At 31.7% G+C, this 16,928-nt stretch overlaps 1 protein-coding gene across 2 annotated transcripts; it reads left to right on the top strand.

The window, feature by feature from the left end:
• The first annotated feature begins 3,015 nt into the window (after positions 1 to 3,015).
• LOC111636657 (flocculation protein FLO11-like) lies at positions 3,016 to 9,234 on the top strand. 2 transcript variants are annotated; one of them, XM_023381943.1, is made up of 7 exons: positions 3,016 to 3,164; positions 3,302 to 3,540; positions 5,376 to 7,819; positions 7,943 to 8,074; positions 8,145 to 8,379; positions 8,450 to 8,665; positions 8,941 to 9,234. In XM_023381943.1, the coding sequence occupies exons 2-7, from the start codon at positions 3,321 to 3,323 to the stop codon at positions 8,958 to 8,960; spliced, it is 3,267 nt and encodes a 1,088-aa protein (XP_023237711.1). In that variant the 5' UTR covers positions 3,016 to 3,164; positions 3,302 to 3,320; the 3' UTR covers positions 8,961 to 9,234. The 2 variants fall into 2 exon arrangements, with proteins under 2 accessions (XP_023237711.1, XP_023237712.1); XM_023381944.1 differs by having other exon boundaries at positions 3,071 to 3,164; positions 3,346 to 3,540.
• The last annotated feature ends 7,694 nt before the right edge of the window (positions 9,235 to 16,928 follow it).

The raw sequence follows: 16,928 nt of genomic DNA, 5'->3' as shown, positions 1-16,928 counted from the left end.
CAGATCACATCATTAGTTCCCTTAGGTAGGTTTTAAGCTTTCATTCTCTCAGTAATCGGTACTATCGCTAATCTGACACCTCTCCATTTAATGAATGACTGGATTAGTGGATCTACTTTTAACATAGATTGAAATGCAGTTTAACCAGTCTATCTCAAAAATTTTTATCTCGAAATTTACTTTTCCCCTGCATTTTCAGTCTAAATTCAATGTATTTTCCATGTTTATCTGAAATAGTTTTCTCTCAAATCTCTATATCTCAAATTATCAAATTATGGACTGAAGTGTTAATTACAAATTGAAATGTCATCGACTATATTTAATAGCATAAATTGTAGTTGAAAAACATCTTTTGCAATACATTATACAAGGGAGGGAGTGCAAACAAATAAATGTTTGGTGTTCATTATTATTATTTTTTTTATTATCTTTTATTAGTTTGTATTCCTTATTTGTGATTTAATTTGTACATAAAAATAAATGTTTTTTCTTCCTATTTTCTCTCTGTATGTTTTTTTCCATAATGACCTACTTTTGCACCCCCTTATATTGTAGTTGCAAGTAACGATGTTTTTTTTGTAATTGGTTACAAGTTTGGTTTGCATCTTATTGATTGAAGAAAGTCGGACATCAGAATGTATTGACAAACTATTTCTATTAAGGTATGACAAAAATATTTTATTCATACCTAATACAGGTATGTACTGTATTTGCTATTGTATTAAAAAATACCGTACTTCCAATCTAAACAATTACTATTTATTGTGTGTAAACCTCTATATTTCGAATTTTTATCTCGTTCACATAAGATTTGTAACGCGCAACCAATGTTATATAAAGTAAAGTAATTACTATTTGTTTCAGGTATTCCAACATAATTTATAAACTACTTAACAATGGTAGTTGGTCGGAAGTTCGCGCCTGATCTCCTGGAGTTCTGTGTTTTTATCACGTGTCTGATACCTAACTAGGGTTAAAGTAAAATTCCAACTCTTTCAGCAGGGTTTTATTTGTCCCTAATTCCCTAATATCTTAATTATTTAACTACTTGTTAAGTAGAAATAAGTTAAAACCGGTTACTTTGTACTTGAATATTTGTAGTCTTGGGAAAGAAGTGGAAAGACAAATATTTATGACAACGCATAATTTAAGAAAAATAAATTCTAGAGCTTTTTTGTACTCGTGCATCTCATTCATTAAATTTAGTTGTAAATGATGCTGCCAAAGACACAGTTAAGTTTTTAACATAGTACAAGAATTGTACAGGTTTTTACCTACATCACCTTATAGATGGGACATACTATTGATAAATCGTAATATCACTAGTTTAACATTAAAATCTGTAAGTAATAAAAGATGGGAGAGCAGAATAAAAGCAGAATAAATATATCAAATATTTTAATGGATTTTATAACTCCTCTTAACTATACAGAACTATCATAAAAACATACCAGTAAACTTCTATCGGTTGGGTTGTTATAAATCTACTCGCGATTCACATAATGGAGCGAGGGCGGCCAAATATCTAGCAGGCAGGCGGCTAACAGCCCGGAACCGGTCCTGTATAAAATCATTGGAAGCGTTATACTACGTTCGCACACAATCCACGACTCACTTCGATCTCGATTTACCTACAATCTGGATTGTGACTGTCGCTAGTCGAACGTCGTGCTGTTCGCGCAGGTAGTCCGCTGGAGAAGAACCTGGCTATTACACGCGATCATAAAACTGACGTAACTACGCGGTAAGTCACAAACACAACAAACAAAATGGAAGTTTTGGTTAGAAATAAATACTTTTCCTTGCCATACATCTAATAATAGACAGATGTCGTCGTCTCTCCAGATGTCTTTTTTATTTCTCTGTCGATAGCCCGACACGTGTTCCGCAGCCATCTTGTATTTTCTCGAGCGCATGGGATTGTGGGATCTCTCTTATAACTGGATCTGGTTTCGAGAACTCTCTCCATTCGATCGCGATTGAACCTCGTTTCAGTCGAGATTGAAACGGTCGAGAGCGTTCGCACCACAGAACAGTCTCCGACCTTAGTCACAATCTAGATCGAAATACTCGGTGCGAACGGGGTATTATACGATATTTTGGTGTGTAGCATCCACCAGCTAAACCACGTGAAGTTGATGCTCTGTAAGGCGCATGAACGAATGCGTATAATCTGGCTGCTTGGAAGCTGTCCCGTATTCGACAATACAGCGCTTCCAATCCGCCACTTATATTGCAATACAATAGCAATTTTATCGTTCTTTTTCACATGTAGTATAGAAATTTGCAATAAGATACGTAATGCGGTTATAATAAAATATTAATTTCAATTAATTCATAGTACATTCAAATATGAAAATAATCACTCAATATGTATTTATAGTTTAGAAGATACAAGGGAAACGGCGCTTCCACCGATTCCAAGGACAGCACGCCATTCAATATGGCCGCCATCAAAATGGCCGCCGTGCGTGTAACACATATCAATCTATTTCCTTCTTCGTCTAATGTGTTCCTTAAATGAGAGAATTAACTTTCGCTGCATTCTATATTCTGTAGCATGGCGTTAAGTGACTTTCTTTCCCACCCTGTAGAACTCAGCAATACATGTAATTGTGTGTGACAATTTTTAATCTGAACACTTTTCAATATTAGAAGTTATAAGAATGTGTAAAAAGATTAGAATTTAATTAAGAACCATTCACAGAAGATTTTAATCTCTATTTATTTGAAACAGAAATCATTTAGGCCTACAAAACAATTAAAAAATTAAAAATGTAAATTTGAAAATAAAAAAAATTTTTCAGAATAACAATATATTAATTAATAAACATTTTAAAGTGTAATTTTATAAAGGAAAAACAAATATTTAATTATAAGTTATTATAAATGTGAAATTATTATATATGCAAATATGCAAACATGCAAATTAAAATAATCTAATTTGGATTAATTTAAAATTTCTGATAAATAACATTTGTATTATTAAAATACATTAATGAAAAATTTAAATACGGAAAATCTAATTTAAAAAAAAAAAAAAAAAATTTTTATGAATGTGTAATGCATTAGAAAAATTCATCGTCATCAGCGTGTTGGTTTCGTGAGAATTTGTTGCAATTCTCTTTTGGTTACACTCGTCAGGGATTGTTGAGCTCTCAATAGTAAGTTCATTCTTTAATTTTTTAATACACAAACATTTCACGGAAGATTTTAATTTGTGTAATTTAATAAGTGCTATTGAAATGTCCATATATAAAATTCACAAAATACAAATGAAACTATTTATATAATAATATAGCATTTGAAACGCTTGTAAAATGGATTCCAAATCTCTGAACGCAGCAAATAAAACAGAAGAAAACTCGGAAAAACGTAGAAAAATGGATCAACTATTCGACTTTTCGCTGGTTTATCCGAAACTTATTGATATTCCAGAATTAACATATTCTGTTAAAGATCGAATAAAACGCTACGAAAGTTTCAAAACAGAAGATAAACCTCTAACTGTTTTGAGAAGAACTCTTTCCGAGAAAGAGGGTGAGTACATTATGCCTTAATATATTATAGATACTTAATAATTTTCTATTGCCTTTAAGTGTTACATTTATAAAAACTTAAAGGTATGAGGTTATCCTTGTGAATTTCTTGAATTGTGATTTCCTAATTTTAGAATTTAAATTTTCATGGGAACTTAGTTTATTTTCCAACTTTTATAATTATGAAACTTGCCTATTATGTCTTCTTGTTTTGTTCCATATTTTCGAATATTTAAATGGAATAAAATGGCACTGATTACCTAATAAAAGGGGGGACTACTTTCGGTAGAAATTCAGCTGTGGATGAGAAAGTTGAGCTGTAGATCACTCCTGGAGGATTAAAACAAATTAAAGAAACCGGTGGTCTACATGTTACCTTTCGCGAGATATAGATCCCCGAAATCCTGCAAAATTGAGGTAAAATTTAAACGTAAATAAATTCAGAACAATTTCTCCAAACAACGCTAAAAGCAGTGTTTTCCATTTTATTAGACTACTAAAGGTTCGTAAAACACGAGAAACGCCATTACACAACTATTACCATGTCCTGGATTCATATCCTGGATTGGTACCAGTATATTTCATTCAAACCTCGATTTAGTATTACAATTTCTTGGCTCTAATATTGTCCCTAAATTGAATGTGAACTTGAACTAAAGTCTCAATAAGAACTATATGTAAGTTTACTTGGGAATCGAAGTCACTTAATAATAATTTGCCTAAGAATGGTATTTGCAATACAAAATCCTATGTTAGTAATTTAAATACACAAGGATTTTATATTTAATCTTTTACGGAGGAGGAAACATTTCGTTCATTGGAGTTTTACAGAATAGTCCTTTCTGTATTAGACAGAAGGCTATATTAAAGTGATATTCTTCGTAATTTTAAGTAGCAGTGGTTCAGAAAAAATATCGAAAATACAAAATTTCATACAATCGTAAATTAGGAGTTAATTTTTTTTTCAATGGAAAAAAATTTAGAATAAATAAACGCATTTATACTTATTTATGCAAGTTTATACTTGACGCTTTACATCTACAAATAGACAACATTAATAAATGCGATTTTGTTTTTTTCTTCTTGTATTTTTTTGTACATAAAACTTAAATTCGTTTTGCATCATATTTCCACATTCCCGCTGGTAACATGAAATCATTTTCTTAAATAAAAACAGATAAAGATCTGAATATATTTATCAATGCAGATAGTAAATTTTTCTAGAAATGTAACCTCGCGAAGGATGGCGCCTAGTTCCATAACTCCTTTTCTTATTTATGTAGAGATACAGCTGTAGAAGAAAAAAATAATACCAGAAAGAAAGAAATATTGGAAAAATTATTTTGTTCCTTCCTAGCCTTTGTCTTTTTTTACTATTGTTTATAGCTAGATATACATGTTCTGCCCTGAACATTTTTTTTTCATACTAATTTTTAAGAATGGGTTATCTTGAAATTTGACACATTTTCTTCTCTGACATGATTTAATAAATGTTAGGCCCTAGAAAAATGGGAGTCTATTCAGTTAAAAATTTGTATAATCAATAGTTGTCTTATTTATTTTTAAATGAATGCGTACGTTTGTATGTAAAAAAATCATTTTACGGTTTTCTACATCTTGTTTCATATCGATCACTATCAATGAAACTAAACTATTCAACAAATGTCCTCTAGAAATTGAAATGTATATTTTGTAATTAAAATATACTCTGTGTTAATAAAATGATTCCATCCACTTAATTTTAACTTTGATATTTTTTTATGTTAAATATTACATTTATTAAATTCGAGACAAACATAATACATATTAAAGTTTTCTACCACATTTTTTTTCCAGATAAAACTTCTAATCCGGTCGATAAAAAGAATACAGCAATATATTCCGATAAATCGAAATCTACTTCAAGAAATGTTGCTCTAGATAGTATCTGTAAACAACGAACTGAAACTGACTCTTCACAAATAAGTAAAAGCAGCCATATAAAGCAAGCCAGTGCAATTTCAAGTCATTTTGCAGCTGAATATAAACGAAAAACAGATGTTTTCCCTATACAAAGAGTGAAATCTGAATCTCCGATTAAGAGTAAGCAAATGAAAGAAATTGCTACATCTTCACCTGTTCCTCAAACTGAACACGAACCGGAATCAACTGAAAGCAAAACAGATAAACGAAGCATTCCTACAGTTCGGCATACAATCCTAAGTAAGGAGAGAGCTAAATTAAAAGCCGTTAACAGTGGGATGAGTGATAAAGATGAAAAGACAATTAGTACAAAACAAGTAAATGGAACATCAGAAGATACAGCTTCTGCTTCAAGCAAAAGTATAGAATCTTCTGTAAGCAGTCCAAGTCCATCTGAATCAAGTTTTAGAAATGTTGCTGTTAGGACTCCAATACCAACAGTTTTCAAACTGCCAAGATGTCGTATTGCAAAACGAAGTAAATCTGAAGAAAAGCAAAGTACTTCACAGAAGGAATTTGACACAAAAAGTATTAGTGATGCGATTGTAAATTCACTAACTTCCGATCAGTCAGTAGATTCTAGTAAAACGATAAGAATAAAAAATACAGTAAAAGTTACTGGCACTTCAAGAAGCTATGGAGCGGAATCATCATCTGTAAAAAGCCCAAGAAATGTAGTGGATGAATTAAAAATGGTTGTCAGAAAAACTGCAGAAGAAAGAAAACTTAGAACAGAAACTGCTGCTGAAGGTTTGGATGAAAATATTCATATTACTGAACCAGACAAAAGTCCTGTCTGTATTGTCTCTAAGAAAAAAGAAATATATAAATCTTTGCAAAATATGGATGCTTCCAGAATGGAAAGTAGCAAAGAAACTAGTGTCATATATCCTGAAGAAACAAAACCTACAATAGAAATGACCGACAGCGCTTCTAAAACTAGCCTTCAACAACTTGTCATGCTTCCTACTCTTGAAATGCCAAAAGTTGTACACGAACTGCGAAAAGCAATTTCTATCATTAATCAGAATGAAGATATGAATAAAGACATCTACAATTCTCCTAATCCTACAAGAGATGAGGTTGAAGATGTTTCCATCACTAATCCAAATAAACTGGCTGGTAATATTACCAGTTTTCCAGAAAATAGTTGCAAATCAAAATTTACCGTCAATTCACCTAAAGATGAATCCAAGATAACTGGTGATAGTACTTGTACTAAAAGTGATGAGCGCGAGGAAGTTGCTACTACTGCTGCCACCCCAAGGACAGCTAAAAAAGCACAGGGAGTTTCTGCCACTCTGATGATTACCAAGATAGCACGGGGAGTAACTGTATCCCAAGCGTCAGCTGAGATAGCTCGGGTAGTAGCCAAATCCCCGGTGACTGCAGAGAAAGCAAAGGGAGTAGCCAAATCCCCTGTAACTGCAGAGGAAGCACGAGGAGTAGCCAAATCCCCTGCAACTGCAGAGAAAGCACAGGAAGTAGCCAAATCCCCGGCAACTGCCAAGATAGCACAGGGAGTAGCCAAATCCCCGACAACTGCCAAGATAGCACGAGGAGTAGCCATATCCCCGGTTACTGCTGAGATACCACAAGGAGTAGCCAAATCCCCGGTGACTGCTAAGATAGCACAGGGAGTAGCCAAATCCCCGGTGACTGCCAAGATAGCACGAGGAGTAGCCATATCCCCGGTGACTGCAGAGAAAGCACAGGGAGTAGCCAAATCCCCGGCAACTGCAGAGATAGCACGAGGAGTAGCCAAATCCCCAACGACTGCAGAGATAGCACGAGAAATAGCCATATATCCGACAACTGTTCAGATAGCACGGGAGACACTCTCCAAGCTTGATTCAAGTGCAAAAGTGACTGTAAAGAATTGTACCACGCCTCGTAAATATAGAAAAAATAAAGCTCCTCCTCCTCCCCCTGACACTCAAGGTGAATATGTAGTAATTTCTCTGGAAGCAGTCCAGGGTGCTGAAGCTGGAAGTGCCACTGCATATGAAGAATATTCCAGAAAAATTGAGTTTTCTGAAATGTCTGAAAAGGGTTCTCCTCATTCTTATCTAAGTGAAAGAGACTACAGACGAATACCTCTAAGCCCTTCAAGTGACCAAGAACTTGCAATACTTGAAAAGCAGCTTGCTAGGGAACTTATAGAAGTAGAAGACCTTACAGTAAGGCTTGCTAGGGAACTTCCAGAAGTAGAAGAAATTGAAGTAAGTGCAGAAACGGGTGCTGTTCGAAAAGATACATTCAATCCGAAAAAACCCTCAAGATTCAGATCCAGACATCTCCTCTCTCAATCTTTAGAGGTCAGTCTCGCATTTCTTTTTTTTCACTACTGTATTTGTGCAAAATTTGATTTTTAATATGATATTTTCTTGTTTTAAAATAAAAAACTAGTAAAACGTCTTGTGTTTTTATTATTTATTCAGATGTTTGGTATAAGTTTATCTACAGGAGATGCATTAGAAAAGTTTAAATGGATGCTAAACGCTATAATGGTGACGAATATGGAGGAAATTTTATCCAATCCCTTCTTACGGAGCTTGCAATTCCGACAAATAGTAAAGTTTCTCTTGTGAGATATTTATTATTACATACAAACTGTTTATTGATGATATATTTTTTTTAAAGGAAATTCTAGCAAGTGAAAACTTATGTAAAGTGGCATTAATCGATTTTCCTCGTTATTACAATAGAAGGAAAGAATTTAATTTTCCAATATTTAAAATTAAATTCGAAGATGAAGGTCTGGCTCAGTTTTTAAGGGCTGTAAGGATTTGTTTACTGCCCAGGATCTATATCGTAAAACTACAAACGTATGGACTTTCCATTATGCAGTTGAAGGCCGCCATTTTGTTGCGAGGAAGTAAGTAATGTTTACATAACGTCAATTTCCACATTGCATTCGTAATTGATAAAATAATGCATTTTTCTAGAAGCAGCAGATCGTGACGTAAATATGATGAAATTGAGGGATAACATAGAAATAAGTGGTGTTCCAGAAGAGATGCGTGATTCAGTAAAGGAGGATATAAACAAAATTAACGAAAGCCTCAAAATTGTTATGGAATTTATTGAAAGTTCAAATGTTTTGTGTTATTGCTATGATACCAATTCACTTTTGCATGATTGCATTTCAGATGTTTTTACAGGTAAGCTATTCAAAAAATTCTGAAAGCTAGATTTTGGTTCTGTTTATCGTTGCAATGCTTTTACAATGGCCACATAATTTGAATAATTTAGTCTTGGATTCCTTTAATTTTTGAATTTAAAGTAATGAAATAAAATATTAATCATATAAACTTAGCAAAAGTTAGCTTGATGAAACAAGAATGTGTCACTTCATAATTGCATTTAATTTTTCTTGTTTCATCATGCTATGAACAAATATAGGATATTGTGTTATTTTTTTCATTTTTCTTTCTAGGAAAACCGATTCACGTATGATCTTGGTGTCTTCGTAAGCTCTTCATTTTGGATGAAAGCAACATTTTTAATTTTCTTTTACATTTCAGCGTTTGTTTAAAATTTTTAATGTGAATTTTATTGTTTTTTTTTTGGGTCAATTTACACGTTTTGTACACTTATTTATTTGAATTATTAGAATTTTTACGAAAACGAATTTTATTTCGTTCAAATTACTAAAGTTAAATTTTTTTTCTTGTAGACGATGTTTTAAAACAGTTGTACTGCTGTATTTTTATCAAATGTTTAATAAAGTTTGCACCAATATTTTGCATTCTGTCTATTTTCCTTTTCGTATATTAATTAATTAAGTTACAGAATATTTTACATTTTGCCAAAATAATAAGCTGACCAACTTTCACTGTTTTTATCCCGTGAATGACCTTAACTATTATCTTATTGTATTCGAATTTTGTCGTTCATTTCATACCACCGTACTCTGGGCAAATCGTCCTATTTGTGAGAAAAGGCCTAAGAACCAGGTATGAACTACTGTATTTACTCTTGTAAGTGGTATCATAATTCTATCGAAATTTTTATAAAATCAAATTTTTCTAAATGGAACGTAGTTTATATTCTTCCCAGGACGAGCCTTGAATATATGTAGCCTACTGTACAAAGTTTCGTAAAAATCTGTTCAGCCGTTTTTACGTAACTCGAACATACTGATGCGAATTCAATTGTAGAGTGATAGGGCGTATCCGGAGTGCTTATGGGACTGCAGCAGCACCTCGTTGACATACCATAAAAATCAATTTTGTTTTTTAAATAAAGTAGACGTGATATAAAGGATAGCCATGATTTCGTTAATGCTTTTAAATGTGCACGAGAATAGAGCAAATTCCCGAAGACAATTAGAATCGCTATACAAAACAAGTGAAAATGTGATACAGCTATAGTACAATATTTACAATAGTGTGTACAAAGATCTGAAACATACACAATGTATAAAAGTTATTATTCCACATAGTACACAACTCCTCATTGGGTGAAGAAAAGGTTGAGTTTCTTATCAGTTTTTGGTACCTAGCAATTACATGCTGGAGGTGGAATTAAGTCTCTTTGTCATTTATGAAGTCTTTGCCTCCTCAACGTCACTGCAGTCGTTTGTATTCCGGCATTACACAATGAAACAAGTAATGGTCGGCTCAACGTACAACCACACAGTAGTGCATTATTTATTTTTGTCGGATATAAACTACACAGACAGCTAACAAACCGTTTATCGTTTGTAAGGAATTAGTTGTTGTGTTTTGGTGAGAAACGATTATAGTTAGTCGCCTCGCGAATGTTATGCAGAAACTGATATGTGATATTATGCGTGCAGTGGTCCCAATCTCGCTGCCATTCTTGCATAAATTCTTTCCATAAAAGTCTCTTCAGAGCGTTGTCACTCACGTTACTATAAGCAGGGCAGCACTCTCCCAACTGCTTATAGGAAGAATTTCACATCTGCCAGTGCGTCTGCTCGTTCGTTGCTAATCATTTTTTGATGACCACGACTCATGCAATGTAAAATGTGTCGTCCGAATTACAAATAAAATTGTGAATCTCGGTAGCAAGAAAGTGTAGCGTTTAGGTTTTTAGGAGTGAGATAGCAAATTTGCTGTCGGTAATGATTCTGATCTGGGTACAATGGCGATTCTCAACGCACATTGAAATGGCCAGATTTTTTGCGAATAACTCTGCCTGAAAGTCGAAGCATTGTTTCCCTAACAGAACTGCTTATGCTATGATCCAGTGTCACGCTGATAGACAACAAAGGAACAACGTACTGTACATTGTCGTTCACCTTTGAACCATCAGTATAGGCCTACATGACGATATACATAAAGAAGTACAGTAGGTGGTTGATCGCATTCACTGAGAAATACGACTCAAATGGCGTATATATCTTTTCTCAACTGCTCATTTCGCAACAAATAGTTTTCGTTTTAAAGTAATTTGAAGTCCGTTACGTCAGCAGATCACTCTTTTATGACAATAAGTAGTCTCTCGAAAATGAAGCGAAACTGAAACAGCGCATCAAGCCCAAATTCAATGACTTTAATGTAAAGCACTTTCGAACCTCGTCGGCGTTAACACAGATAAAAATCGCCTACTGAGCACCAGATTCCGTAATAGAAAAAATAAATTTTGTGTTCTTGGATGAACTTATAAGTATACAGAAGTTTGATGTTTGTGAAGAGTTTTTGTTTACACAAGCTTAATGAAATTTGGAAAATAATATACTGTAAATATTTTTGTTTCCTTAAATGACGGGTTAACATACGAATGTTAAACTGTCAGTAGTCTAGTATTTTTAAAATAAAATAAACATCAAATTAATAAATAATAATAGTTACATAAAATAAAAAATAAATAAACTTAAATATATTTTATAAATTTACTGACGCATAAATTTATTTACGAACGGATGTCGTAATAGTCTAGAGTGAACAATTGATGTTCCGTAAGGAGTATTTTCTTTCACTTTTTGGAGATTTCAGTTTTTCTGATAATTCTACAATCCACTTCCTTTTCTGAACACAAAAATATCTCATTTCCTTATAATAAGTCTACTGTTATTCAAACTTTCAAGTCAGCCTATGAGACAATTTAATTCAATAGCTTTATTGAATCAAATCTCTAATCTCAACTTTACAAGAAGGTGGTTTCTTTGCTATTAAAAGTTCTGTCAACACAGACAGCGATGAATATATGACACTCAGAAACTGTAAAACAGTATGTACAAAATTATTATATATTACTATTTATTATTTAAAATACATTTGTAAACTATACACGCAGTTATATATAATATTTTTACAACATTAATAAAGTCTAATAGAATATATTGAACGAACTTACTCGAATGAAGTAGTTTTTTTTTAACATAAAAGAATCCGCCGACGTTTATTACAAATGGAGTTATACCGTATCTTTTCATAAAGTTCAGCATCTTTTAAAGGAAAAAATGTTTTAATAATAAATTTATAGACCGATAGAAATGAATTTAAATGTATTTCGATTACCTTTATTTTGGTTTCTAACGGTAAATCAGCAGAACACAATTTATGGATATCAATGAATTTTCCGTATAGCTTGACAAATTAAAATAATTATCATAAACAAAAATTGTGAAATTGGTATATAAACTCTTATAAAATACATTGTAAATGATCAATCAGTTTCAATATTATATTATATTACACTTATATTAAGAATATGCTTAATATACTCACTAAATTTAAATACAGCAATAACAAAATAAGCAAATACATCTTATTTGTCTTTACACGATATTTTACATAATTCTGATTTAACACAAATTATGAAGAGAAACTTTATTTTCATTCTACGCGATTGGGTCGATTGTGCGAAATAAAAACAAATGTTAAAATGTATTCGCAGCTTGCTTCAATTATTTCACATTTAGGTTTTGTATTTAATTTCAGTTAGAGTATGAATTTCTGCGACTGTCCATTATTATATTTATTAGTTTCATTATTTTAACACGTAGATCTATTCTTCCGAAATTTATTTACAGGAGAATTAGGATATATAAGTTAATATCAGAGAACAAATAAATAATGTGGGTTTTTAAAATGTGAATAAAAATGCTTATTTTTTGTTTGAAATAATTTAATCAAAATTACATTCATATTTAATTGTACTTTCTTAATATGAAAACAGTTTGAAACAGTTTGAACATTTTTAGCATTAACAAGTAAAACGGCGAAGCCATTTTTGGGACGAGATCATGTCTGGGAGAGCGAGAGCAACGAATGCGCAAATCTCGCCCTCGCTCTTGTTTATAGAAATAGTCTCAGCATTTCGTATTTTCTTTTGACTCGGTTCACGGTTCCCTGACTACCTACAAGTCTGTTGTTTTATGTGCGCATGATTTGGGCACCAAATACTCTGTACCAAATTTCAATTCTTTACATGTACTCCTTCATATCTCTAATGTGGCAACAGTTGACAGCAGCGCGATTTTAGAGACAAGACATGGTCTCGTCAAAACTTGTGTTTCTTTCTCTTTTATAGATGTGTTATTTGTAAATGTTTTCTACGCATATGATTACCCAAAGAGTTTTAAAAATCTGGCAATTCGACAGTAATAAGCCAACAGAATAGGAAGGATGAGATGACAGTTCCCATCCCAATTGCATTGTTTTGTTTCTTGTAATTTTTGCTATGTGTGGTCGAGCGTTCTCTTGTATAATTAAATACACTTCGACGTTTTGCCAAAGATGATTGTTTTAGCCTTAATTTGTCATATAATCTTTGTACCTGCTCACTGTACAATTCTACTCTGAAAATTTGATCAACCTTTAAGTACTCGTGATGAACAATACGCTTCGAAGCCCACCAAACAAAGCCTTTTTCGTGAATAAAATAATTTTAAACAGAAAATGCCAGCATTTTTATTCACATTTTAAAAATTCGATATTATTCATTTGGTTATCTGATATATCCGACCAAGATGCTCTTCAATAAAATAAAAAAAACAACAATGTATTACGAAGAAAATAGCAAGTAACCATCGCGTCATTGCTATGATATCATATGTCATTTACTATGATACACTAGTCAACCGTGGGAGACTAGGCCGCGGTTTTGCGCCTCGCCAGTAACTTCAAGCCCATTTCAATCTAGAGATGTCAAGTTTCAAAACTCGCTAAAAAGTTTTCTTTTCCTTTGCGGAACTATATACGACGGGTAGGCGCAGTTGCCACAGTCGAGGTGGGTAACCGTATTTTCTTTGAATTTTAAGAAAAGGCTTTTGCGCTAGTTTTTTTTTTTAAGATTTGTGGATTGTTTTCTTTTATAATTTATTCAAAAAATATAAGTATATGTAGTTGAAGTTATTTGAACTTTTAAAATCTAAATTTAAATTCTAATTTTTATATTGAAAATGTAATTTTCAACGATACATAAAAAACGAAATATTGAAGAGGATAGAAGAAAATTTCAAGAAAAGCGTAAAGTTTTTGACATTTTGAAGATTTCAAATTCTTCTGATAAGACTACTTCGAAAACAATACTTCCTTTTTCTGTAATAAATGTGCTTATATTCAAAGATTTACGTCTGTGAGTCAGTCATCAAATGAGACAATCCGGCTTTATTGAATTAGATCTTCAATCTTAATTTTACAAGAAGGTGGTTTTTTGGCAACTAAAAGTTCCACGAAGAGAGACAACGCTGAATATACGGCACTCATAAACTGTAACAAAATATTTAAAAGCTATTGTAAATATTCAAAGTATGGCCTTCTAAATTTAATATGATTTTTATGACTAAATGTTTATTTGTGTGCAAAACTTGCACTTATAAGTGATATTTCTACTGTTTAATAAAGCATGAAAAATTATATTAAACGAACTTACTCGAATGAAGAAGTTCTTTTTAACATAAAAGAATCCTCCGATGTTTACTCCAAATGGAGTTTTACCAAATCTTTTCATGAAATTCAGCATCTTATAAAGAAATAAAAATTCTATTATGTTAAATTCACAGAACAATTTTAAAAATTTAAATTTATTTGTCTTACCTTCATTTTAGTTTCTAACGGTAGATCGGCTGAACACAATTTATCGATTTCGATGAACTTCTCGTACAGCTTGAACAATTTAAATTATTATGATAAAGAATAATTTTTGTATAAATTATTATGTATTATATAATTATATAATATATTCAAATGTACTTGCAAATCAAAGAGGATTTTATAATATATTAGAATATTTACTAATTGAGATATCATACCAATTTTCTTTAAAAACAGTTTGAAGTGAAAACAGAGAAATTTAAATAGTTTAATGCTTTAGTAGAAAGAAACAAGGAAATATACAAATCTTACTCAAATCATTTTACTCGTTCTTTTCCTCCTCTAATGTAGAGGTTATGGCCTAAATATAAAATTTTCCTCACATACAAAAAACGACAATTACTCATCATAAGATTTTCATGACAAATTGTTTAAAAATATAAATTCTAATTTAACTTTTAATCAAAAGTTAAAAATAAATTCAAATCAAATCTAAATTTAAAGATGAAAAGTTAAATTAAATTTGATTGTTATTAATTCCTAAATAATAAAATTAATGTAATTAGCAATGAAACACATTTGTTCGATACTTATATAAGATTTATATATTTCAATTTTTAGTAGCAATTACACATACAGGTGCTTGTTGATCAAAGTAAAATATTTAATTAACATATAGTTAACATTAATGTTCATTCCACATACCAGGACACTCATTAAGTAATTACGATGCGAAAGGTTTTGTTTTTTCAAAGGTTTATGGTTTTAACAATAAACAATAAACTGTAATACAGTAGAGCATCGTTTATCCGAAAGGTGGTTATCCGAAACGTCTGTTATCCGAAAGCATTCAAGTCGGCAAATTTAAATTTTCGCTAGTGCTGTGGCGCTGCAATCTTCGACTATTTCTTGGGCTACTCATATATTTTACGTTTTTGATACTAAATTAACTTCTGAAGTATAATTTTTTATTGGTTTTATATTTTTCAATATATTTATTTTGTTTGTACAAAAAAAATAAGTAATTTTTAACGATACAATAGTCTTCCTTAGGCTTAACATCGACGAAAATTCAACGCGAAGCGACACGCAACGGAGAAAAATTTCAACATGGGATAAATTAATATATTTTTTCGTACATGATTCGTTATCCGAAAAATAAGTTATCCGAACCACCCCAGTCTCCAATTAATTCGGATAAACGACGCTCTACTGTATAAAATAAACGATTTACTTATTATTTATGAATACCAGTTATACAGAAACAAACTAATTATTTAATAATACACGATAAATTAAAGTTTAACCTACCACAGACGTGAACCGTGACAGTTGAAAAGATAGAAACGTAATTACAAGAACGAAACTTATCAAAATAATTGTAAATGCAATGCGCACTATACCATGAAGGTCAAAGAAAAACACTGTGCAGAATAAGAAAGTTGTCTGATACACTCCGCAACAATATACGACTGGAAAATATGCTTCATATACTACATTTACTTCTTGTATATAAGTCCATAATTCCCAATGTGTTTGAATCAAAGTGTCGATTTTAGTCTTGAGGAAATTATCTTCTTTTGTCAGTTTATCGACTACATTAGATAAATACTTGAATCTCTTTGATATCATAACGGTACCTACACCTATAACAAGAGCACAACAATCTAATTGTCCAATTCCGTAAATGCACATTAATGTAATATTCAGATTACAGAATGCCAGCTCAAACTGTGAATTAGTTATTTGTTTTAATGTAGGGTACAGAATTAAATCAACTATTGTAATAAATATCATCATTGAAAAAAATATATTTATAACATTAGCTATAAAAATGATTTCAATATTATCTGTTATTTTTTCCTCTCCTTCATATCCACAGTTATTTCTAGGAAGATAAAGTTTTCTTCGTTTAAAGAAACTAAATTGAACGGTTGGTAAACCGAATAATATAATTAGAATATATTTTACTAATATTTGATTTTTAGGAAACATTCGGATCCATCCAACACAAACTAAATTGTCCGTTATATCTTGAGCAGAAAGAATTAGGTTAGTCCACATAAATACCTCTACAACAGTTTGGTACAAATGATATAATTTTGACAGATATTTCGATTTTTCGGCAGATTGATTACAATCGCAATTTCCTAACGTTATTCCGAATATCTTTAAAGGCGTGAGGATTGGTCGTAGAAAACACACAATGCACAAACTCCGTTTTCTGTATCCTGAATACATGCTTAGTTATCGAAAGAATTAATATCAGTACAACAAAGTTTAGATCTAGATTCAGCTTAAGTTCGCGATTCTATTTCTTTGAATAAACTAAATAGCAGGTATTCTTAAAGAGATATAACTTTGACAGATAGTTCCAATTATCTGCAGATTGATTACAATTGCAATACCTAATTTT

Source organism: Centruroides sculpturatus, unplaced genomic scaffold (assembly GCF_000671375.1).
Source record: "Centruroides sculpturatus isolate CEXI.00-Female unplaced genomic scaffold, Cexi_2.0 scaffold685, whole genome shotgun sequence".
Taxonomy (NCBI): Eukaryota; Metazoa; Arthropoda; class Arachnida; order Scorpiones; family Buthidae; genus Centruroides; species Centruroides sculpturatus.
This window is presented reverse-complemented; position numbering and strand designations above follow the sequence as displayed.

What these genes read in the sequence shown, in the direction of transcription:
- LOC111636657 (XM_023381943.1), top strand. Translation starts at nt 3,321, where the DNA reads ATGGATTCCAAATCTCTGAACGCAGCAAATAAAACAGAAGAAAACTCG. An exon ending in AACTCTTTCCGAGAAAGAGG is followed by an intron (nt 3,541 to 5,375) that starts GTGAGTACATTA and finishes TTTTTTTTCCAG; the next exon opens with ATAAAACTTCTAATCCGGTC. An exon ending in TCCTCTCTCAATCTTTAGAG is followed by an intron (nt 7,820 to 7,942) that starts GTCAGTCTCGCA and finishes TTATTTATTCAG; the next exon opens with ATGTTTGGTATAAGTTTATC.